This window comes from Psittacula echo (genome assembly GCF_963264785.1).
Source record: "Psittacula echo genome assembly, chromosome: 5".
NCBI lineage: Eukaryota > Metazoa > Chordata > Aves > Psittaciformes > Psittacidae > Psittacula > Psittacula echo.
Window position 1 is genome coordinate 47,845,578 of NC_137739.1, and position 25,389 is coordinate 47,870,966.

Below are 25,389 nucleotides of genomic sequence, written 5' to 3' on the forward strand. Positions count from 1 at the left end.
GAAAGACAGGCCTGGCAGGTGGGGAGGGCGAGTTGCTATTTATGTCAGTGATAGGCTGGAGAATATAGACCTCTTTCTGGGGACAGGTGATCAGTCAACAGAGATCTTCCGGGTCAGGGTCAAAGGGAGAACAGCAATGGGGGACATTACTGTGGGGATGTCCCACAGTATGTCCACATATCCCACAGGATATCCCACAGGATGTCCACAGCAGCTACCGGCTGCCTGATCAGGAGGACTCTGTAGATGAAGTAATCTATAGACAGATAGGAACAGCCTCATGCTCGCAGGCCCTTGTCCTCATGGGGGACTTCAACCACCCTGATATCTGTTGGAGGGACGGTACGGCCTGGCACAAGCAATCCAGGAGGTCCCTCAATTGCGTGGAAGACAACTTCCTTCTGCAAGTAATAGAGGAACTGACAAGGAGAGGTGCCATGCTTGACCTCGTGCTCACCAACAGGGAAGGGCTCACTGGAAATGTGACACTCCAGGGCAGCCTTGGTTGCAGCGACCATGAGATGGTCGAGTTCGAGATCTTCAGGACAGTGAGAAGAGCGTGCAGCAAGCTCACTGCCCTGGATTTCAAGAGAGCAGACTTTGGCCTCTTCAGGAGCCTGCTTAATAAGGTTCCATGGGATATAGCCTTAGAGGGCAGGATGACCCAAGACTGTTGGTTGATATTCAAGGACCCCTGCTACAAGCTCAGGAGTGCTGCATCCCAACTAGAAGGAAGTGCAGCAGGAGGGCCAGGAGACCTCCTTGGATGGATAAGGAGCTGCTGAGGAAACTTAGAGGGAAAAAAGAAGCTTATAAAAGGTGGAAGCAAGGACAGGCAGCCTGGGAAGAATACAGGGATATTATCCAGGAAGCTATGGACCAGGTCAGGAAACCTAAAGCCCAGTTAGAATTAACTCTGGCAGGGGATGTGAAAGATAACAGCAAGGGATTCTATAGGTATGTAGCAAACAAAAGACAAACTAGGGACAATGAAGGCCCTCTCCAGAGGCTATCAGAACTTACTACCCAGGATTTGGAGAAGGCTGAGGTTCTCAATAACTTCTTTGCCTCAGTCTTCACTGGGAAATGTTCTGCCCACACCACCCAAATCCGGGAAGGCAGATGCAGGGACTGTGAGAATGAAGACCCTAGGCCGACTGTAGGAGAGGATCTGGCTCAAGAGCATCTTAAAAACCTAAACATACACAAGTCCATGGGACCAAACATCCATCCGTGGGTCCTAAAGGAGCTGGCAAATGAAGCTGCTAAGCCACTGGCCATCATATTGGAAAAATCATGGCAGTCAGGTGAAGTTCCCGAAGACTGGAAAAAGGGAAATATAACCCCCATTTTCAAGAAGGGGAAAATGGATGACCCGGGGAATTACAGACCAGTCAGTCTCACCTCTGTGCCTGGCAAAATCTTGGAGCAGGTTCTCCTGGAAGGCATGCTAAGGCACATGAAAAACAAGGAGGTGGTTGGTGACAGCCAGCATGGCTTCACTAAGGAGAAATCCTGTCTGATCAATTTGGTGGCCTTCTATGATGGGGCTACAGAACTGATGCATAGGGGCAAAGCAGTTGACGTCATCTATCTGGATCTGTGCAAAGTGTTCAACACTATCCCACATGACATCTTTGTCTCTAAATTGGAGGGACATAAATTTGATGGATGGACCAATCAGTGGATAAAGAACTGGCTGGATGGCCGCACACGAAGAGTTGTGGTCAACGACTCAGTGTCCAGTTGGAGACTAGCAATGAGTGGTGCCCCTCAGGAATTGGTGTTGGGACCAATCCTGTTCAACATTTTTGTCGGTGACATGGACAGTGGGATTGAGTGTGCGCTCAGCAAGTCTGCCATTGACACTAACTTAGGTGGTTTGCTTGATGCCATCCACAGGAACCTTGACACACTTGTGAGGTGGGCCAATGCCAACCTCATGAAGTTCAACCAAGCCAAGTGCAAGGTTCTACATCTGGGTTGGGGCAATCCCAAGCACAGCTACAGGTTGGGCAGAGAAGAGATTCAGAGCAGCCCTGCAGAGAAGGACTTGGGGGGTGCTGGTTGATGAGAAACTTAACATGAGCTGGCTTCAGTGTGTGCTCACAGCCCAGAAAGCCAACTGTATCCTGGGCTGCATAAAAAGGAGCGTGACCAGCAGGTTGAAGGAGGTGATTCTGCTCGTCTACTCTGCTCTCGTGAGACCTCACTTGGAGTATTGTGTGCAGTTCTGGTGTCCTCAACACAAAAAGGTCATGGAACTGTTAGAGCAAGTCCAGAGGAGGGCCATGAGGATGATCAGGGGACTGGAGCACCTCCCGTATGAAGACAGACTGAGAAAGTTGGGGCTGTTCAGCCTGGAGAAGGCTGGTGAAGACCACATAGCAGCCTTCTAGTATCTGAAGGGGGCCTACTAGGGTAATGGGTTCAAACTTAAACAGCGGAAGTTTAGATTGGATATAAGGAAGAAGTTCTCTACTGTAAGGGTGGTGAGGCACTGGAATGGGTTGCCCAAGTAAGTTGTGAATGCTCCATCCCTGGCAGTGTTCAAGGGCAGGCTGGACAGAGCCTTGGGTGGCATGGTTTAGTGTGTGATGTCCCTGTCCATGGCAGGGGGGTTGGAACTAGACGATCTTAAGGTCCTTTCCAAGCCTAACCATTCTATCATACTATAAATGAGGTATAAATTGTGAAAAGACTGAAAAATAATAACAGTGACTCCAAGAGAGAAGTTTAAGTTGCATCAGAGAGGACATGCATTAGGAGTGCAACGGCAACCTTCCAGAAAATCATGCACCTTATCATGTTTCAAACTGGATAGTTAGCATCTGAAATATTTTTGCCTACACTAATTGCCATAAAACAGTAGAACTTTCTAGTAATACAGTCACACTACTATGAAAAACACTATGAAAAATATTAGTTAACATTCCTAATTTTGGAAATTGTTGGTATGTCTTCAATAAAGTAGATCACAGGTTTAAAGTTTGTAAAAAAGATTCCTGAGAAAACAATACTCTGTTAGCCTCAAAAGCAGTTTAGGCTGACAACTTAACACGGTAATATGCATTAGAACTGAACATTTCACCACGCTTCTCATTCCCTCATCACATGGAAAAGTGACATTTTCAAGGCAATCAACAACTCATCTACAACCACCCTTTTTTTCCTCCACTACCGTCTGTCAAGCCTACCCATAAATTCTATACTTGACACAAAAACGACAGCACATGCATGGGAAAATCGGCAGATATTCAAGCCTTTATTTCTGGCAACTGATATGATTCGTTTTATACCAACAGTAAGTAGTGGAATATTTCCTGGATGGCATTCCCAGTTCTTCCAGGTATGCTTTTCCTTCTCGGTAAGATTATCTTAAAGCAAACACTTCTTCCCTCTCCCCCAGATTAAAAAGCAATTTTGTGTTTGTATCTGAATGCCAACTTCTCATGGTTATGGCTTTTTGCTTTACTTTAGCATTCTGCATTCAACAGGCCATGATCGCCTGACCATTTTGCTGCTGACACCACCTCTGAGGCACAGCTGAGCCTGTCACTGACACTTATTTGGAAGACACACACTCTGCTCTGAGCCACTTGTAGGGTTCCTCCCACACTTCATCTTTGATTTATAACAGAAATATTGCAGAGGAAAGGCCACTCCCAAGCAGTGGAAAATTGTGTCTTTGCATACTTCTCAGTTTTACATTTCTCTTATTTAACTGATGGTTTAAACAATGACAGAAACCACTGTTAGGGCAACTTACCTCCATTAATGGCAACTTCCCCCAGGCAGTTATTTGGCACTTTAGGAGCACAGCGTTTGTGACAGTTGAACCTACAGTCTGTTAAGGAAAAAAGGGATACAGTAAAATTACACCTCTCTTCCTGTGACACAATTATATCTTTTTCCTGCTCTTAAGCCTATAAATGTCAAGACCTACCATTGCACACTACTACAGAGTTAACATGCCCAAAGAGCGCTCTTTATCCTGGGTGCATGGCACCTGCCAGTGGAAGGGACAGGATTAAAGATGCTAGAAGTGTGTTTCCTTGGGAGGAAAAGAAAGCATTACAATGGGCAGTTGGGTGGAGGCACTACCTGCAGCTGAAGTACATGCTCAACTTGTCTAGGGGAGTGACAGGGAGATCCAGGTGCTTGGCTGCAAAGTTAGAGCCGCTTTTCCAGTATATCTGCTGCAGTTGAGGAGACTGAGTACATATCAAAAACTGATGACTGAAAATTGAAACAGCAGAACCCTAGCCAACAATTACAAGTGAGAAAATATTTGTTCTTTACAACTTCTAAGGTGTATGATTTTCTGGAAGGTTGCCGTTGCACTCCTAATGCATGTCCTCTCTGATGCAACTTCTGTACTGCTTTCAGTGGATGGTTCCTTCAATTCCTTATTTCCCAGATATTTTTATTTCAGTCTACCTTTACTTTTTTCATATCTGTAAGTAGCACTTATTAGACTTCATCTTAACTGTTTTTATTTTGGCTTCTGAACACATCTTACTTGAACTAAGAGCTGTAACTTATTAACACACCTGGAAAAGCAAGGAGTAGGAAAGAATATACCAAGGTTGTCTATATCCTTGTAATTGTTTAACTTCAGATCCAAAAACCAACTGAGGTGTAGCAGGGCCAAACTGTAGGTAAATATTTATTTTTTTTTTAATCAGGTTAATATCTGCTTATGTCATTGGGGTTCAAAATGAAATGGAACAGGGGATGTCTTCATAGATATTATGCTTTAGTTAAATCACATCAGAGTCACATCGTAAGTTAAATGAATGCAACTGAATTTTTGCAGGGAGTTAGTTCAAAGAATCAACACAAAATATACTGATTAATCCTATGAGATTACTGCTTATTTTAATATAAGGAAGGTGATTTTAAGGATCTGTTAGCCGACATTATCTAACACCATAGCATGCACAATGCTTTGCATTTAAGGCCCCTCTAGTTGGCTAAGGTGAACCAGTAATCTAGGCTACAATCCAAGGAGCTTGATTCACTTCAGCACCTACTAAAGTACAACAGCACGAGACTTCAAAGCACGTTAGTTAGTTACACTGGAAAAATGTAGTTTTAAATTCTCATACAAGCTCATCTTAATTCCGTTACAACTTCCCCAAACCCCTGAACTACTGGGACTCAGGCACATACTTCAATTCAACGTAAGATTTTGCAGATTAAAAACAATGAAGAATACAGTCTTTTGTGTTAACAATTCTGCTGTAATTGCCTGTGAGCACAGGCTCACCAACTGCCAAATATAAGATAATTTACACCTGAACGAAAAAGATGTGAGCTACTGCAGATATACTGCATAGTAAAAATGAACAGCCATGCAGACAGCTCCAGCAGAACAGCAATTACTGTAATTTTGACTCCAGCTTAACCCAATGTAATTGTACATGTGCCTACACCTAGGCAGTTCAGTGAGGAAACCATGAGTAAGGCTACATAGTAACTACTCAAATGCTAATTTACTAATTTTATTATGCTTAGCTTTTATGTACCTAAGGGGTGTCTGCTTACCTTTGCATTGCAAACCCTGTCTAAAAAGCCCTTTGAGAAGCTTCTTACAGTACTGGCAAACTGTTGGCCGTGTATAAGAGTGGATGACGAAAGTGTGAGGCACTTTAACCTTGGACAGTAAGATCTTGTCTAGCTGAATAGGTCGCCCAATATATGATTGTGAATTTGATCTCTTTTCTCGCCCAGTGAATGATTCTGATGGTGTCTTTTGCTGTGAAATACATAAAAAGAACATGTGAAATAATCATGATGTTCTAACTTTTAAAAGAATATCACATTCACTCACCTCAAGAACAGTAAGTCATGTCATAAAAAGAAACGTGTTTTTAAACACTAATAGAACGTGCAACTCTCTCCGACTGCTTATGAAAAGTTTGAACGGTAGCAAACACTATCTTTGCCAACACTATTGTCATACATTCCACAATGTGACTGAAACAGGGTTTCAGGGTTTTATTGAAAAAAAAATCAAAATATTCATTTAAAATTTCTCAGAAAAGCATTTTGCATTCTGACAAACACACAAGCCACTTTTACCCCTCTTATTTTCTGTTTTATATCAAATTTAACTTTGAAAGGCTGTATTTTTTGTATAAATATTAGAAAATAGTTACCTTATTCCATGTGCATGCAGGGGTTTGATACAAAACAGATTAGTATTTTCCATCCCCTTCATTTATAATTTTTGCTATCGCTAACCTTACCATATTTAGATTACGCACAATGTGTCATAATAGGTATAAAAATGCATGCAGATAAATATATATAAAGTGAGACATACAGCCTAAGGTATGGAATAAAAAGAATTTCTGAAATAACTTATTTACCTTATATTCTCAACTCATGTAAATATGGTAATTATCCCAGAAAACAGCTGACCCAGAAAGCTGCCTGCTCCCAGTAACTGCCCTCAAGAAACAACCAAACTATACACTCAGTTAACATTGAAAGAAGGGAAAAAAAAAAAGCTGCAAGATGCAGCTTGATCATTTAAAACTCAGCATCTTCTTACCATCATCTGCTAATAATAGCTGAAGGCTAGAAAATGAGTCATTCCCATCTAATATCATCTAAATTAAACTTACTACTATCACTTTGCCTTCATTTTCCAAATTATTGCCAAATCAAAAATTATTTTGGCAACTGAACAGTATTAAAAGCTTTTAAAAAAATCCAAATTACTTCTATCTAGTTAACCTCATGCTCAAAGGATTTTAGAGATCTTGTTTGTCCCAGATTTTCTCACCAAACACCTTGCAGTTTTAGAAACTTCAGTAGTGTCGCTGAAATGTACTAAGACTCATCTTAGGCACTTATATGATTATCAGAGAGACACACTTCTGTACAGCTTTGGCTCTGACCACTGAGATATGCTGCCCAGATGATGTCTCATCAAATCTCAGTTGTGGTACAGTTTGAGTGTGGGACAAATTATTTGCTATAAGTTTTGTCTTTTTGAGTTTGATGGCAAGTTTTCAGCTTTGATGTGCTAATATATGCTTCTGCATAGCTCTGAGAAAACGTTACATTTTACAAGCAGCATACACTGTAACACATCAGCAATTCTTAGTTTACAATGTCTTCATGTAAAGTAAGAGGTAAAGCTGAATTTCATCTTCTCCCATACTATACTCCCATACATCAGTAGCCATGGATCTGGTCTCTCTCCTGCATTCTCAGGCCTGATGTGAGGGATTTGCACTCCCTCCCTCTTCCAGCCAGTCACAATGTGACCCCTTGGCTACTCTCAGAGCTATCAAGGGAAGGGAAGCTAGTGACAGCTCAGAACTCATGGCAGTAGCAAACAGAGCATCACTCCACACTCCTCTGATGACTGACTAGGAGGAGGAGCACATCCTCCCTCTTGTCAATAATAAGCTTCTTCTTCCAGTATTTTCCAGAACTCCTCTCAATAACCCCTCAACTTTAACTTCCAGCACTCCCAGTATCAGACAGATCCCGCAATTTAAAGCCCCCAAAAGAAAACTAGTAACTGTTCCATTTTCACTGCAAAAGTGAGAATCTCTTCCACAAAGCACCTTCTTCTTTAGCCAGTGTGCTTTTGTTTCTTAGAAAGATAAATTACTTTTTCCTGGTAGTCAGCCAGGCTACTGACTCAGCAGATCTGGAAACTTCCCAGGAAATGACTGCTTAACTGAATTACACCATGGAAACTAACAGCCTGTGCAGCTCCGAACACTAAACAGTTCTTAAGAACAATCATCCCAGCAAGGTAATCTATACTTTAACAGCTCAGAATATGATTTTCCAAGTGACAACAAACACAAAGAAACGTGCAGATATTTAACTATACAGATGTTCAGCCAAACAAGTGATACCAATCACATTCAGAGCCTTCAATTCAATTAAGCCTTAAACTATGAGAATATCTAACAGAATCCAGTGTTATTTTTAATTCCAAGATGGGAGAGATGCCAAGCTTTTTCTTCAACATGGGGCATTCAGCATGATTCTTACTAGTCTTGCCCCTCTTTCTTGTTCAACTTTGAATTTTGGGAATATGCGGAAGCTACACATGGTTTATCTGGTAAGCTTCATTAAAAACTATTCAAAGACACAATAATTTGTCTACAGTAGACAGAATCACAAAGTAATTGTACAGAACCCTGTCACTCCTGAAAGGAGATGGTCCTCCATATAACCATTACTCCAAAAGTAAAAATACTTCAGAAGGAAATCTTTCCTGTCTTTTTTTACCTTGTCCAAATCCATTGCAAAATACAATTAAGAAACTGAAATAAATACTGATTCCCTGCCAATGAAATTCAGCTGTTCCAATTACCCTGGTGAGCCTGACTGTCTTCTAGCACCACACCTATCCCTCGCAGGCACAGAAACCAAAGAAACTTCAGGGAGATGCTGAAGGGACTAATGGGAAGCAATAAAAGCTGACTACCTGGATGCAGAGTTGGTGTCTTGGGAATGAAGACAAAGACTAGTGCTGCAATCAGATGCAGAGGCTAGCCTAAAACATAAAATAGACTGCTGTTTTCCTGACTTCTTTTAAAAGGCTTCAACAGTCACACTAAAACTGTCTCAGGCATTCTGACAAAACTTTACTGAAGACCTTAATGTTCTAAAAAAGTCAGAAAATAAATACTTCCATTTTGACAACTGATACCTTATTTTACATCACACTTGCAGAAACACATTCAAGTCAGTAACCTTCACTCAGAAGAAAATAGGCTACATATCCTATATTCTCCAAAATACATATTTTTTCAAAACTGTTCACAAAGGAGTGCTAACCTTTTGTAGGCTCAATATCTTAAAAGTATTGTGACATTATTCGTATACTTTACACTGAGATATTCAAACAAAACCAATTGGGGTATTCCCACAATTTTGAAATGTTTGCCTTAACAAAAGAAACAAACTATCATGAGTTAGATTGGTTTTGGTTTGTTTTTTCTTTTTTACTTATTTACTTGGACAACTGAGAAAAGTGATGTATATTTTAAAGAAACAAACAGCAATAACTGTCTGCATGAAGTTTTATTTTCAGCTTTGAAACATGCATTTCCTTCCTGTATTGAAGGCAGAAGATAAAGCCTTAATACGTTCATATACAATTTCTTCACAGGAAGCTACTGTCAAATGAGGTGCTAGATATCTATGTAACCACAGGGACTACTGTGTTTTTAATGCAATGCAAATGTTGACTTTCTTTTACAAATTAAACTATGTGACTGTAATTAACAGAATTCAAGGAAACAAATCTTCAGTTAAATATATTGAAATACCACATAGACTGCAATCAACTGTGTTGTCTTTTGAGGCTTTTAGCACTCTTTAAGTCAAGTGTATGATTTAATCCTACAAGCTCCATAGTTAAATAGCTATGGTTTGAAAAACACTTCAGTGTCACATGTGTAAACACATCAAAGAACTGACTTCACTATGAACTGTTAATATTAAACTATCTACAGATGGAAATTATTATGTACCCTGCTCCTCCACTCAGACAGCAAACAGTGGTTTGAATGCTCTGTCTGTAACCTGACTTATTTTGTAAAGTAACAAGAGAAGATTACTAGGTTTCAGCAGTTATTGTGTGACTATGCTGACTTCTCTGAGTCAAGGATTTCCCAAAACAAAAGCCCTTTTTTACAGAGGACTTGCTAGTTGCAGTAGGCATAAAAGGGCTTACACAGCACCAAGCTTTTTTTCCTGCATCTTACAGACACACAAGTTCCTTATAAAATACTAGGTTTAGTTTGATCTTCTATTATATGCTTTACAATTTTAAGTATGATAATTTTGAGCAAGAAATTATTTTAATGTAAGTCTCTTGCACTACTAGGATGCTCACATCATAAGCCACACTCAGTAGCTCAGTTGTACCAACTGCACAGAACTATTAAGAAAGAAAAAAAGAAGGCACAGACCATGACACAAAGGTATCTTAGCCAAGTTATAACTGAAGACAAAACTATTCAAGGAATCTTTGAACAATTCTGGTTCACTCAGAGTCGCTTTTTTTTCCTCCAGTCTGTGTAAATGAGTCCCATCTGACACTGTCTCCACACCATTCCTACTGAATCAGGGATAAGCAGTAGGTCTTTGGACTTAACCAAAGCCACAGGTTTGGAAAAAGTTTTGGCATTGGATAGAGAAGGTCTAGACAAACCAGCTTGGCAAGCCTTGCCGAAAGAGAGGAAGTCTGGGGGCAGTAGGGTGTTATCAGTGTAGAAGAAAAACTTATGTATTAGAAAGGAAAGTGCCACTGAACATGTTTGGGCCAGGAAAGAGGAGATAAAAGTGTCCTCACTTCCTCTCTCTCCCAAAGTACAAACTGCACATTGGGATCTTATACCATTTCACAAGACCTAGCACTAACATGAATGATGTTTCAGAGATGCTATAGGAAAGTAAACTGTGTACTGCAGGGTGTGCCACTTTTTTATATTTTCAATATGTACAAATCCTTGTGTTAGTACTTAGAAACTACAAGAACTTAGGTCTGAATGTGTGTTTACTTAGACATATCATGCACTCCTTAGAATTCCTACTGTCACAGTCCCACAAGTACACATCCTCAGTTTAATGGTGACTTATATGAAGGCTCATAAGCTGACAACTGCTGTTACTATTGTATGTCTTCCCTAAAAACAAGATTGGGGATTTAATAACAAGTAGCAACTACCTAAGAACAACCTGAACCGCTCTCCTCCTCCAAGCTGAAGAATCAGACACCCATAAAACCTCTCCAAGGGATCATAAACAAGTTGCATTCAGAAACATCACACATGGCACATATGAAATTTCAGAACATTTACATCTTTAAGCTGTTTACTGTTGTCCCTTCTACCTATCTCCCTAGGTATTTGGAAAATATTAGAAGTGCACAACTGATGCAATATTTAATGTCGTCCTAAATATACACCTTTTAACTTAAAATAATCGGCTTGATCATCTTTTAGATTTCATCTGGCAGTAATGAACTTCTGAAACAATCATATTGGGGCAAATGAGATCAGAAAAGCTAAAATGTACTTTGACATTTCACAAGAAATTCTATCCCAGCATATTTAGTGCATGCCAGCTAGTACAGGGATTACTATCATTTTATGGCACAGAGATATGTAAGGTAAGCCATTCCAAATTTACTTTCTGTATCCTACAAAGTTTTAATTTAGGGTCCAGTTTGACTTTGAATGTCAAAGACATGAAATGCTTCAAGAAAAAAGGGAACTATATTTTAAATAGTTTTGGTTGATTTTTTTAACCTTTAACATAATTTAATATTTTAAATAATTGTAAAAAAAAAGCAAACCCAAAACCCCCTAAAAATAATACCTAAAAGATTGTGAAATTAACTTAAACTTCTATTTAATATTTAACTTTCAGTGTCAGATTCACTGAGTTCTTGATTCTCAGTTCTGCTCAGTGCATGACCGTAGATTCACCTGCCACTTATGTAAACATTACTTAGGATTGGTTTAGTTCACAGCCTATATTTTACACTTTTATTATTTATAAATAACATCTAGATTTTGGACCTCAAAAAATTTCCAGGAACATTCTCCAAAATAGCATGTGCTTTTTTATTAAACAAATGAGTAGAGAGAAAGTCTTCCCATAAAACAGGGAGGAATGTGCAGTGCCTATCACCAGGGCATGGAAGGATAACTTGGGGCTGACAAAATTAAAATATAACTATGAGTGGTATTAATTTACAGTTAACTTGGGTGTCTTTCTTCAGGAGGAAATATTAATTTTGCCTAGGAGGATCTTTGGTCTAATGAACTCTATTCTAACCATTAGAAAAGGACTCCTACTAATTACAGCTGGCTTAAGGCATGAAGCTGCTCTCAGCTGCAACATCCTAAGCTCTTCTTTAACCCTTCCCTCAAGGGCTCCTCTTTTCCAGTCCAGTGACCTAAGGAGGCACTATAGGGACTGGAACTGGGAAAAGTAGATGCATCTTCAAAGTGTGGAAAATTCACACTTAATAGAGTGGGAATTTTTGAGTCACTAGAAATGAGGACTCCTTATTTCAGTGGAGTAAGAGAAAAGAGCAGTTGTATTAAGAACTGGGTACAAGGGAAGAAAGAGTAAATGACCACCTACAACTCACGACAATTCCCTCCCCGAGACTCCACTGTTCTAGTTCTGCAAAACCACTCTTCCTATATATAGCTGAAAAGCCTGAAGCTGGCTCTGCTCGTAACAAATCTACACAGGCAGGGAACACCTGGTGCTTTGTAGTCTGTCAGTGATATGTAAATAGTCTTTTCAACTAAAATTATTTAAATTTAAAATTTTTAGTAAAAAATAATCCCAAATTCTCTAGAAAAAGTAAAGTAAGTAAGTATGTAAGTAACTTTGTAATATTCCATTTACCTGTGCCCTGTGAGACACAGCACTGCTATTTAAAATGCAAAGCTCAGCTAGGCTTTTTCTGAGTGTCGTGGTTTAAGCCCAGGCCGTAAATCAGAACCACGAAGTCCACTTCCCCCCCCACCTTTCTTCCCTCCGCTCCTGGAGGGACGGGGAGGAGAATCAAAAGAATGCAGCTCCCACGGGTTGAGATAAGAACAGTTTAATAACTAAGGTATAACACAAATCACTACTGCTACCACTAATAGTAATAATGATAAAGGAAATAACAAGCAAGAGAATACAACCGCTCACCAACCGGTACCTCACCCCCACCCCGCAGCATTCCACCCTTCCGGGGACTCTCCGTTCTACCTCCTGGGCATGACGTGCTATGGTATGGAATACCTCTTTGGCTAGTTTGGGTCAGGTGTCCTGTCCCTGCTTCCTCCTGGCTTCTCCTCCTCCCTGGCAGAGCATGAGACTCACAAAGTCCTTGGTCAGGGTAAACATTCTGACCAGCAACTGAAAACATCAGCTTTACCAGTATTATTCCCAGGCCAAAAGTCAAAACACAGCACTGCACCAGTAGAAAAAATGACTGCTACTGCTAAACCAGGACAGTATCCACCCCTTATTCCATACCATTCACGTCATGCTCAGATCCCACATTTTCAATATACCATCACTTGTAACAGTCTTTCAGAGCAGGAGAGGCCCATTGCAAAGTCCACCCCTCGATCATGAGTCCATCTCTATGTTGCATCTCTGCCCTGATGGCCTGAAGTGTCATGGGCCCATCAGGCTCAAAATAATTCACCCTCCCCTGCAGCAGTCTCTGCAACTTGTCTCCATACAGCTGCCTTCCATCTCCGACGCTTCCAAAGCACTGGAGGGGCCCAGTGGATTAGATACTCGCCCATACTGTCCCACACACCATGACACTCATGACTGTCCAGCCTTGGAGAAAACCTCTCGGTCCCCCTGTATTGTCTAAACCCAGACAAGACCCAAACCTGACTCTGCTTAACTCTTGGGATCAGACAAAATGGCCGTGGGTAAAACACACTCTGTGTGTGTGCCAACATGGTGATCCCCATCACAATCAGCAGGCAGGTTCCAAGGATACCCAAAGGCCATTCAAAACCTTCAGAACTCTCAAATGATGCTACTGTACTTGTCACTGGGGCTGTAGCTACTGTGCTTGAAGGCTCTCTCACCACCAGCTTCTCTTTTTCTGAGTCCAGATCTTCCTCCTCTGCCTTGCTGGGAAGTGCTGCAGGGTCTCCTGCATCCTCCTGGGGCTCAGGCTCACGGGGCTCGGCAGACGGCTGCTGGGGGATGCTCTCGGCCGCCGCGGGGCTGGGCTCGGCCGTGGGGCTCGGCTCCTCCGCCGCCTCCTCCTGCTGCTCGGCAGCCGCCTCCTTCCCCTCCTCGGCAGCCGCCTCCTTCCCGGCCTCCGGCCCCGCTCCCGCTGCCGCTTGGTCCCCGGGGCCCCTCTCCCGGGCCGCTTCGGCCGCCGCCGGCTCCCGGGGCCGCTCCCCCTCAGCTCCCCGCAGCCTCACAAAGACGGACGCGAGGACGAGGGCCAGGACGGTGAAGAGCAGCGGGACAGCCAGGTACAAGTCCACAGCCACGTCCATCCCGCCCTGCTGCCGGAGCCCGCCCGCATTACAAGCCATTACCATAAAGTACAGTGAAACAAGAACCTTAGCCCAAGTCCCACACTTGATAAACACTAACACAGCAAATACCAGCTCCAAGCAAGCTACAACATACAGAAACTGTGACATCAAAAAGAACAACTTTGAGAGCCCATAAATCAGCATTGTGCCTCGGTCAGATCTGTTGTTATCTCAACCCTTCCTGCCCCACGTTGGGCGCCAAAAAGAACTGTCGTGGTTTAAGCCCAGGCCGTAAATCAGAACCACGAAGTCCACTTCCCCCCCCACCTTTCTTCCCTCCGCTCCTGGAGGGACGGGGAGGAGAATCAAAAGAATGCAGCTCCCACGGGTTGAGATAAGAACAGTTTAATAACTAAGGTATAACACAAATCACTACTGCTACCACTAATAGTAATAATGATAAAGGAAATAACAAGCAAGAGAATACAACCGCTCACCAACCGGTACCTCACCCCCACCCCGCAGCATTCCACCCTTCCGGGGACTCTCCGTTCTACCTCCTGGGCATGACGTGTTGTGGTATGGAATACCTCTTTGGCTAGTTTGGGTCAGGTGTCCTGTCCCTGCTTCCTCCTGGCTTCTCCTCCTCCCTGGCAGAGCATGAGACTCACAAAGTCCTTGGTCAGGGTAAACATTCTGACCAGCAACTGAAAACATCAGCTTTATCAGTATTATTCCCAGGCCAAAAGTCAAAACACAGCACTGCACCAGTAGAAAAAATGACTGCTACTGCTAAACCAGGACACTGAGAAATCACTTCCAATGTAACTAAAATAACTTTAATATATCAACATTCATCACTTCTAGAAGAATGAGTAAAAGTTACCAAAATAATGGTAACCTATATGAAAATAAATAGAAATAAAATCCTATTGTCTCATATAAATATATTTGAAGTAAAAACATAGACAGTTAATACATTTTCTTTTACAAAAATAACTTAATTTTGTTTTTCCTCCAAATACTGTTTTTTTTATTACTACTTTTAATTACTGTTGATACAGGGTAATCCATCACTATGCAGATTGATGGATTCATCATTTTTAAGATAGCACATACTTGGAACAAAATTATCTTAGACACTAGAAAACCCCTATTCTATATATGTTTGTTTTATGGGTATTCTGTGGCATTGTAATACTGTAATATATTTTACAAAATGTATTTTTTCTACAAAAAGAATATATGTGTTTTAGGAAGAAATAAAGTAACTTTTTTCAAAGAGAATGATGTTTGGCCATGATAACCTTCATTTCAGCATAACAAAATATTCCTCAGATTATCTATGTAGTATTACTAAAAAGGAAAACATTTGTCAAACCTGTTCCTCTCTGGCTGCCTCTCAAATATATGCTGCAAGGGAAAGAGGCCAACATTTCATAGTTTAAAAACTTCTGAATCTTTAAACATGAATAGCTTCTTTAGAAAATCCATATTGAAATTCAAAGAGGACATCCATTGACATGAAGTAACCATTTAAAAAAAAACAAACTGTTTTTCACTTAGACTTGATACTCTTCATATATAGCTTTAACTTAGCTGTGCACTGTTTATGTTTATTTCCACATATTCCTTGACAATTGGGTTGTTTTGTTTTGAGGGTTTTTTTTAATGCAACCATGTTCTGAAGAAGCAACTAAACTGAAGTACATGCTTATTGCTGGTGAACACTTAAAGGTTGGGTTTGTTCAGCTTAAAATAAAATATTAATTTTATACATTAGTCCAGCAAATTCCCAATGTTCTGAAATGAAGTTAAAATTTTCTTCCCATGTCGTACTGTCAGTAAAAGAGCTTCAGTCCAACCAATGACCTCTATCATGCCTAAAAAATGAAAAAGCCACTTTTGTATTAAAATATTTTAATGTTAGCTAATTTTACTGTTTAGTATAAGAATTATGACCTTCACTTTGGAATCTGGACTTTGGAGTTTCACACTGGGTATAATCTTTCTAGAAGGAAAACAAATGCTCGTACATTCTTAAGACTGGAATATACTAATCTGATTAAATGTCTGCATTTCTTCACATTGATACTGATACTCATAAAAGAGGATGTTCCTGATAATACGATAGGGAGTAAATACGTACATACCTCATAGCCAGGGCTGACAGGAGACTGAGACAGGAAGTTGGAAAGAAGAAAAAGCAGAAGAAATAAGGGAGAGAAAAAAGACAGAAATAATGCTACTTTAGAAGCAAGCATGAAAGTGGGATTATTTTATAGTCTCATTCCATGTTATGCAATGCAAAAAGAATTGCATTTGAGCTATGACAGGTAAAAATCTGGGTTACATAGCATCCTCCTAGTTCTACTTGTTTTTAGCATTTCTGTTGATGAGTTTTACACTACTAAATTAAGAATCAGAAAAAGGATATTGCCCAGATTTTATTCTTTGGAGGTAGATTTTTAAAGCTGTAGTCAAATGTAGTCCCCAGTCAATTTTCAACTCAAATGAAATGCTTTATTGGCTTATGAATACATTTAAACATAAACTGAAATTGTGTTTGTGTGTGGTGGTGCCCTATGAAAGGATAATTGAAGTACCCTTTGCAGGATACACATTATTCTGTCTCCAAGATTTTTTTAAATGCCACAATTTCCTAAATTAGGGCAAAAAGTCTTAACTTTTTAAGTGCCATTTTTCCAGAAGCCAGACTTACAAGCTGAATTTAACACTGTGAGCTAAAGCTGGCTTCTTTCTGGTTCACACAAGATGGACAAAAAGTTCTGAAATCATAACTTAGTAAATAATTCCAGGAACTACTTCTCTCCCAACTGCTCTGACTATCTATAGTACATAGAAGCAAAAGTATTTTAGTCCTATTTAAAGAATTGACAGATACCTGATTAATTCAGTAGTCCCAAACACGGGTTTTATTTTGTTACCAGTAACTGAAGTGCCACATCAATACTTGTAATGAATGGTATGATTTTGTGAACAAGGATGCTATTGCTTAGTATATTCATGCATACTGTAGAAAAAAGGAACACATTCCAAAGTGCATGCTTTGATTGACATCACAGTATAAACTGCCATAAAACTTATCTCACAAGTACTGCAGAAGAATGGAGTCCAAAGGACAGACCTGATAGAGGAGAACTGACAAAGCTTATAGACGCTTAAAAAAATGGGGCAAAAAATGGAAACACTTCAGTGCAAAAAACCCAAAACAAAACAAAAGACATACAGAAGCCATATGTGAGAGTATGTCTGAAAATCTGGTAAATGATACCATGATTTCCTGAAATAAGGAGTGAAACTGGAAAGCTATTTAATTTCTCTAGTCTAGTGATCATCCCTGTACCTACTGTAAACATATTTTCTTTGAGCATGCATGTGTGTGTGCATGTGTGATGTTCTGAACCATCAGCATGGGTACACTGATAATTACAAATTCGTAGGGAAGTATAGTCTGCAGTATATATGAAACTTACTGTATTTCTTCACTGTCAATTTTAATATTCTCAACAGTTTTAAAATACTTAGCTTTGCAAAACAGGTATGTCATGTAAGAATGTATCAGCAAACAACTATTAAAATTAAAAAAGTTTTCGTATTAAATTTTTTTGCTATCTTGTAACTATACATTGCAGTGAATATTCATAGGCACTATACTAAGATGCTCACTAAATTTTTTTAACCAGAATTCCTGAAACAATTCAGAACTAGGGCCAGCCTCCCTCAAAATTTTCTGTTTTGGTCTGAGTAAGTTGGCATTTCTGAAACAACCTACTGAGAATTATGAATAATCTACAAAGATTTGTTGTTGCAGTTTTTGCAAAACTTAAGCACCTTACTCATTTATGCAGCTTTTCAATTAAGAAACCAGATTCTTAATGTTAACCTTAATTTCCAAGTAGCTTTAGGCTAATGATAATCAGTAAGATAAGTACATAATCATGGCTCATAGATGGTACAGCATATAACACCAGGTCTACATCATCTGCAATAGTGTCCTTTTAGTATGTCAAGTTTAATAACTTTAATATTCCAATTGAGAGGAAAACATGATAATTGTTGTGTGCACTTAAAAAGTCTTTCCTCTCTTTTAAACCTTAAGGTTTTCAAAGCTTTCACTTAGGAGTGGATTCATTTACACACAGTGTAAATTCTTAACTATTCAAGTACATTATGACCATGAGTGTAGAAAGGAACAAATATGCCAAAGATAAAAAATATGTATATTTTAATTTACTACAGTCATTACATTTTGTTCTCAGAAGAGTTGTTTTCATGATGGGAACTACGACAGTAATGTATAAACAAGTATAACATATATTTATGTGTACCTGTGTGTATACTGTATATCTAAATGCATATCTACACACATATATATAGACATACACATACATTCACCACAAAGATCTGTATCAGGAAATAATGGAGATTTCTCCCATTTTCTTTTGAACACTTAAAAATATGCTAAACATAAAGGCTCCAAATAATCAACTATAGCCCTGACTATAACAGATACTCAGTTTGACATTGTAGTGGTTGGGTCACAGTGTTCTCCTGAGGCAAATTTTTACTGTATCATAAAACAATGGATATAATGGTCTGATACAGAAGAAATTCAATTTCTAGTTCCAGAGGAGACATCCTCCAAGATGCAACTACTCACATTAGCATGGCTGGCACCTTTAGAACTGTAAAATACTTGACAAAGGGAGGAAACTCCTGGGAGTATCGGAAGTGACACATACCTTAAACACACAATCCTTAAGCTGGTGACTTCCCTTCTACGTCAAGATGCTTTTTCTCACAGCAATGTTTTATAACTTACATAGAACTCTTCTATGTAGTCTACAACAGGCAAAACCAGAGAGTGCTAAATGCCATTGTTTATTACCAACAATACCCATGGCCTCTACAGCTAGGGAATCCCATACCAGAAGGGCTTCATCGGGCATGCTGGAAGAGGGTTCTGCAGAAACTGTTCGAACGGTGCTGAGTCCTGTGAGAGACACGTTTGACAGGCGCCTTTTCCGTACACCACTGCAGTTGTTAGGAATTTTAAATGCACATCTCTTATGGTAATTTAGACCACACCCTGGAAAGAGAAATATAAAACCCTCTGATGATGGTTTACTACTGGAAAAAGCAAAGATTTTATTTTTTCCCCCAAAACAAGAGGAATTCAAAACCACCACCCTTATTTTTGATTAAACTTTATTCCTCTACTCTGCTAGTTTAACTCGTATATTCTACACATTTTTAGAGAGATAATGCTATAAGCTCCCAACAGTTTTATCTATAACCCGTGGTTTTAATTTTTAAAGAATCTATCATCTTACAGTGCAGGAAATTTCTGTGATCAGCATCTGAGAGGTAAGAAAGTCTTTCACTGCAAATGGTACATCCTATTGGATACAGTCTATCAGGAATCAAATAGTTGTGGCAAAATGAGAAAAGACAGCTATTACAAACTCATATGTATTGACAGCAATTTCAGTTAAATCATCTGAATTAATGTGATATAGAAGGAGATACAGGCCCAGACTCACAGAGAAGTGTAAGATACAGAAAAACTTTTCTTTAAAATACATACACACCTATTGTTTTGCACTTCAGGTTACAGAACCTTATCTAGGTGCTCTCAGAGCACTCAGAAAGATTAGTTCTTTAATCACTTAACTATTCTGATAGTTCCTACGTCTCTTCCTATTCAATTCAAAAGCAGAATCACAGACAACATGCGTAAGTGGAATGGACAGGTCTCTTCCTGAGGCTGAAAAATCACATCTCACTGCAGCTTACCTTCACATTTGAGCCCCTGACGTACCAGCCCCCACAGCATTTCTCCACAATGGTCACAAAAGGCTGGAGCTCGATACGAATGAACAAAAAGTGCATGGGGACGGATTTGAAAGTCTTCAAATGTAGCAGAAGCTGTAACAAGAAGATCATTCAAAATGTTACTAAAATTAGTAACATAATTAATATGCTTTATTGATGTGGTACTTCATCACAGAACTAAGCTAAACTACTTCTGGCCACTACAATGATGAACTCTGAATTTTTTAATGGTTGTTGTACCGTATTTTGAAGATAAAAAGATTGCTGATACACCTCCATACTACAATAACCACTGGGCAAAGGATAAAGCTGCTTTCACACACTTACAGCAATAACTTCCCTAAGAATATTTTGCCAATAAAACACAGGAGATCAATAGCATATCAAACGCTTATTGGAAATTGCCAGAGTTCAACCAGATGTTGGAAATTTTTCAAAATACTCTTTCACAGACTTGACTGACTACACCTAAAGGGAATATATCCCTTTAGGTAATTTCAGTAAGGTGATATAAGGTATTATATCCGTTATAAAGGTAAATATACTCCTTTCAGATAAATTCAGGAATTTATCTTATACACATAAGATAAACAGAATACATGCAGTAAAGAAACATTAATTTTTTTCCAGACAAGCAAAAGAAAATATATCCAAAATGCACCATTTCAGCTGACCATTTGGTATGTCTGATTCAGCAGCTTATGTTGTTATTGGTGAACTGATTGCCTAAGTTAATAATATACACTAGAATTTTGAAAGAAAATATGCAATTACACACCCAATCATCAACAAAGACAAAGCCCTTGCAGAGCAGTCTGGAAGACTGCTATACATTTCCTGGAGTTCCAATCATTTCAAAGTGATGTGTAACAGATGCAAAAGTTATAAGGGCTAGGTAAAGGCACTAGTGTAAACTAGAAAAATAAACAGTGACAATGTTTTAAGACCTATTGAGTATACAGATGCAGCCAGCACCACAATACTTTTAAAAATATGCTTAATTAAATCTTTTAATTTTTCTTATTATGTTAAACAAGCATCAGAGTCCAAGGGAAAATATCATCTGTCAAATGTTGTTAAACATTAAGCACATATACAAACATTTGATCTCAGACTGCCATTTAAACAGGTGATTTAAGTGTGCGCTTACTCTTTACAGATATCAGTATGAATGAATCAGGTGTGCAGCCACTAAATAAAAATGCTTTGTCTCTCAACAGAAATGCATTCCTGATTTGCAACTGAGAGGGAAAGAAAACCTATTTTTTAATGGTTCAGTTCAAATGTATTCCTAAAAGACCCAAATACCCTTAGCCCTTGGCTTGTTCCTTGTGTATTAAAAGAACCAAAAATTTGATTAACAATCAAGAAAAAGTTTTTAACTAATTAGAGCAGAGTACCTATGCCCTGGACTCAGTTCCTTCTGTGCACAAAGGACTCTTACAAAAATCTTTGCCAAAATGTCTCCATAGAAAAATATGTTTCTAGTCTCAACCACTCTAGGGATCTTTTAACAGAGATATTTGGAATACCATCACACAAGTAGGTTTCAATGATTCCAATGATATCAAGCCTTCTATATTATTTTCATTGAAACAATCCAAATCACCTAACAGTTTGTTTAATTTAGGATTTCATTTTCTTTTCGCAGAAGTATTCACTTCCTAGCTTTCAAAATAAGCCATGTTACAAAGCTTAATTCATAAAATTAGGACTTCATAAAAGAGTCTAACATGCTAGAACATACCAAATCTGAAATATAATAGTTTTATATTTATATTTAACAGTGCTGGGCCAGGCTTTTTTTTTTTTTTTTTTCCAGCTTCAAGGGCTTCCAAACACACAAAGATACTAGTCAAAAGATGCTATTTTTCTATTTTCTTTTTTCCAGACAATAGCAGTCAAGTTTACTGTTAAGGCAATGCTCACTCTGTAATGGCATATCTCCATCTCTTTGCATAACAAAATGACCATGGAAAAGTTATATATATTTGTGAGCCTTCTAAAGGGCGGGCACCACAACTAGAACACCGTGCTCTACACCTTGCAACAGAACTGCAACATACGCTTCTTTGCTATTGTCCCTCTTGGTTCAATTTGCACATAAATATAAATGAAAAGGCTTACTAGAAGATACTCTGCAAGAATGCATTTCTCCTCAAGGGAGAAGACAAAGAAGGCCCTACTATAAGACCCACAAGACACGATAGCCACGAATTTGATAAGATACATGTGAATTATAGAGATACAAACTTTTTGTTTATAAAGATATGTCCTGAGGTTGTTTCTAAAAGCATACAATTAATAATCAAAGTACTATTAAAACACTGTTAATTTTACATATCACTCTTGTAAATCTTAATCTAGCGAAGGATTTAAGTATGTACGTAAGTTTATGCCTATTTCCTTGAATCGCTACCTAAAGTAGGTATTCATGCATGTATTTAAATTCTGAAATGATGTTTGCCAGGTTGGAACATTGGAGAGAAGTTTTACATGGATCTACTGGGTGGTTTTTCAAATACTATGAACTGTGAAAAAAAAAAGCTTGGAAGTGTGTTGGGTTTTAATTTTCAAGGTAAAAATAGTGTTTTTCCAGGTTTCAGATTTACGTGTTCTCATCAGGCTCTGTATACAGCATTTTGTTTTCCAGTCTCATGAAATGATGTTACTTTAGATCACTATTCACTGAAACTAGCGTATCATTAGAACTTAACCTGGGTGAACTATATTAACTAGCAAGTTACACAAATCTTTAATCTCTAGAAATATGGATTAATTAATATTTCTTGTTCTGCCACCCTATGACATAGTTGACTTCCTGTGACTAAACTAGAACAGCTTAAAGTTTCAGAGCGTGCAGTTCCAGGAGCAGCCATATATGAATCAGGTTCTTCTTTAATGCTTCTTCCATCATCTTGTAATCCACTATTTTTTTACATTACATGTCTAGAAAAGCTGTCATATAGCCACTAACAATCAAAGTTTTAACTTTCAGAATACTCCTGCGTTATTCATTGAAAAAATAAAAGCCTTCCTGATGCAAACAAAGATATGTACTTTTATTTTTCCCAAAAATTAAATGGAGACCTTTCTTAATTAACAAAAAAGCTTCAGTAATGTCAGGCTATCCTTTGCTTTGACAGAGAGCTGATGCTGTGAAAGCAATTTTCTGTGCAGTAAAAAAAGAAGAGGCTTCAAAAGTGTCTACAACTGTACCCTGAAAACCTTACTATTCTCCAGAAAAGTTTGCAATATTATGTTCTTAATATGATACCATTACACTGTTAACTCTCAGGCTAACCTGTCATCATCTATTTAAGCATTCTTTGTATCACCAAAACACAGACATTGAAACTACAACAGTTTTGACAAGACTATTTCATCAAGTCTGTCAATGACTTGGCTGTTAATGCCTAGTACTCCTTGTTCTGGGCTCAGCAGCAGATCTATCATTCAGCACAGCTGGAAATGAGAACAAGAAGCCATTGCAACTCCAGAGTGGCAATGACCTGCTTTCAGAAAGAGGCAAAGGATTTACTGATCATTTTGAGTTCTGAGTCCAAAAGGGATTTGAACTATTAGCAGAGGTAAGATCCTGCTATTATGAGCAACAGAGCTTCATGTAGCGGGAGCTGTCATCTAGCACCCACACCTCTCATAGCAGAAGAAACCATCAACCACATTATTAGCAATATCTTGCAATTATGAAAAGCAGACATTCTCTGGCTACCCATTCCCATTTGTAGTGCCTTTAGGAGTAATGTATCCCATTGACATCCTGCAGGCACTCGTAACCAAGTCCTCCCCTACAAGAACTTAAAAATTATCATTACACACTATTAAAACTATAAGCACTGACTAAACCATAACAATTAATGACTGTATATGCAATTTCACTGGGCTAAGAGAAAGGAAAACATTTTTTTCTTTCTGATGTTCCATTCTGGCAATCAAGGAGAGTCTGACTTTTCAGAGTTCCAAAGTCAGCAGAGCCATGGCAGTTCATATAAGCCAAAGATTTCATCTCTGATCTCCACCTTGAAATCTGATTTAAAAATTAAACTAACATTATCAGGGCCCTAATACATAACAGAAACGATAACTTCCTAAAATCTAGATGTGTGCAGATTTATAATAACTCTGTTTCTTTACCTGTTCTGCACTGAAATAGGGTAACTTTGATATGGAATATTTGGATCTAATGACCTTTCTGGATATGTATGCAAGTACCTCAGCACTCTAAATTTTACATGCAGGAAAATCCTTCTAATCCAACAAGTTTCATCTGTTTACCTTATCTATCATCACTTTATCTTAATGTTTTAGGTGAAAACCAGCTTAAATTATTAATGCTAACAGTTGTCATCCAGGCAATTGGCTGTATGAGGTGGGGATGCAGGAGAGGATATAACTGAATTTTGAACTCTCAAACAGAAGCCTGCTTCTTGCTAACAGCAACTGGTACAGGCTAGTTGCAATTTTTTGTAACACCCAGACTAAGCAAAAGCGGCTCACCCTCAGTCCTCCAGTGATAGAGACAGGAAACTGAACCACCAGCTACAACATTGATCACGTTTGTTGTGCTTCTGCGCACGGACTATTTAGTCTGGAAACATCATGAGCTTGGGGGCTCTAGAAAGATGAGGAGGTGGAAAAGAAAGGTTCCCAAAAAATAAGCAGTCGTCTCAGAAAGGGGACTGGAAAGACAATGGTGAAGATACTGTTTAGAGGTAAGACGCTGGAAGTGGGGCAAGATCCCAGAGATCGGGGAGATGGAAACTAGGGGACATCCATAGATTTTGGTCAGTGACGCCTAGGCCTGGTAGCCACAACCAGTGGCACAGCAGGAACACATGACTTTGTGCCCAACCTGCCCTGGCCAGCAGCTATCTCCTTACTGGGAGGGGCAGTGAGGAGCCACCAAATGCAAGGCTGGAAAGGGAGCAAACAAACCATCATGGGAGGCATCCAAGTAAGGCAAAAGCTCAGATCTCCTTAGTTCTTAAACAAACCCCAGTAATCAAATTCTCTATAGCCTGTTTACATTGTGTCATCCGTGACATGAGATTTAAGCATATTTTCTTTCAGTTTTTTTAATAAAAGGTTAAGCAAATGGTTTATGTGGTGAATAAATGTTGATGGCTAAAAGTATAATGGAATTAAAAATACAATCTTACACTGAACTAATTTTCTAGACTACCTTCAAGAAGGGCAAGAAGGAGGACTCAGGGAACCACAGGCCAGTCAGCCTCACCTTGAGCCCCAGGAAGGTGATAAAACAACTAATCCTGGAAACATATGACTACCAGAATATGCTTTAGTGTCCGCCTGATTAACAATGTTTTCTTCAGGTCTCAGATCTCTGACATGGGACCATCAGAGACAAGGCACAGAAGCATGACTGTTAACCATTGTGTTTTCTCAACCCCACTTTAATACGTCAAGGATAACACTAAAAAAAGGAGATGGGAACCTAAAAATGCTAAGCAAATGCACAACTTGCACATGA

At 39.1% G+C, this 25,389-nt stretch overlaps 1 protein-coding gene across 1 annotated transcript in view; it reads right to left on the reverse strand.

The window, feature by feature from the left end:
* PRKD1 (protein kinase D1) overlaps window positions 1–25,389 on the reverse strand; it is a 140,568-nt gene that overhangs the window by 27,145 nt on the left and 88,034 nt on the right. Inside the window, exons 3-6 of the mRNA XM_080619139.1 lie at window positions 19,839–19,970; window positions 18,971–19,131; window positions 5,551–5,761; window positions 3,770–3,847 (exon numbers count right to left, since the gene is read on the reverse strand). Coding sequence (XP_080475265.1) covers window positions 3,770–3,847; window positions 5,551–5,761; window positions 18,971–19,131; window positions 19,839–19,970 — 582 coding nt within the window. The remainder of the gene's footprint in view (window positions 1–3,769; window positions 3,848–5,550; window positions 5,762–18,970; window positions 19,132–19,838; window positions 19,971–25,389) is intronic.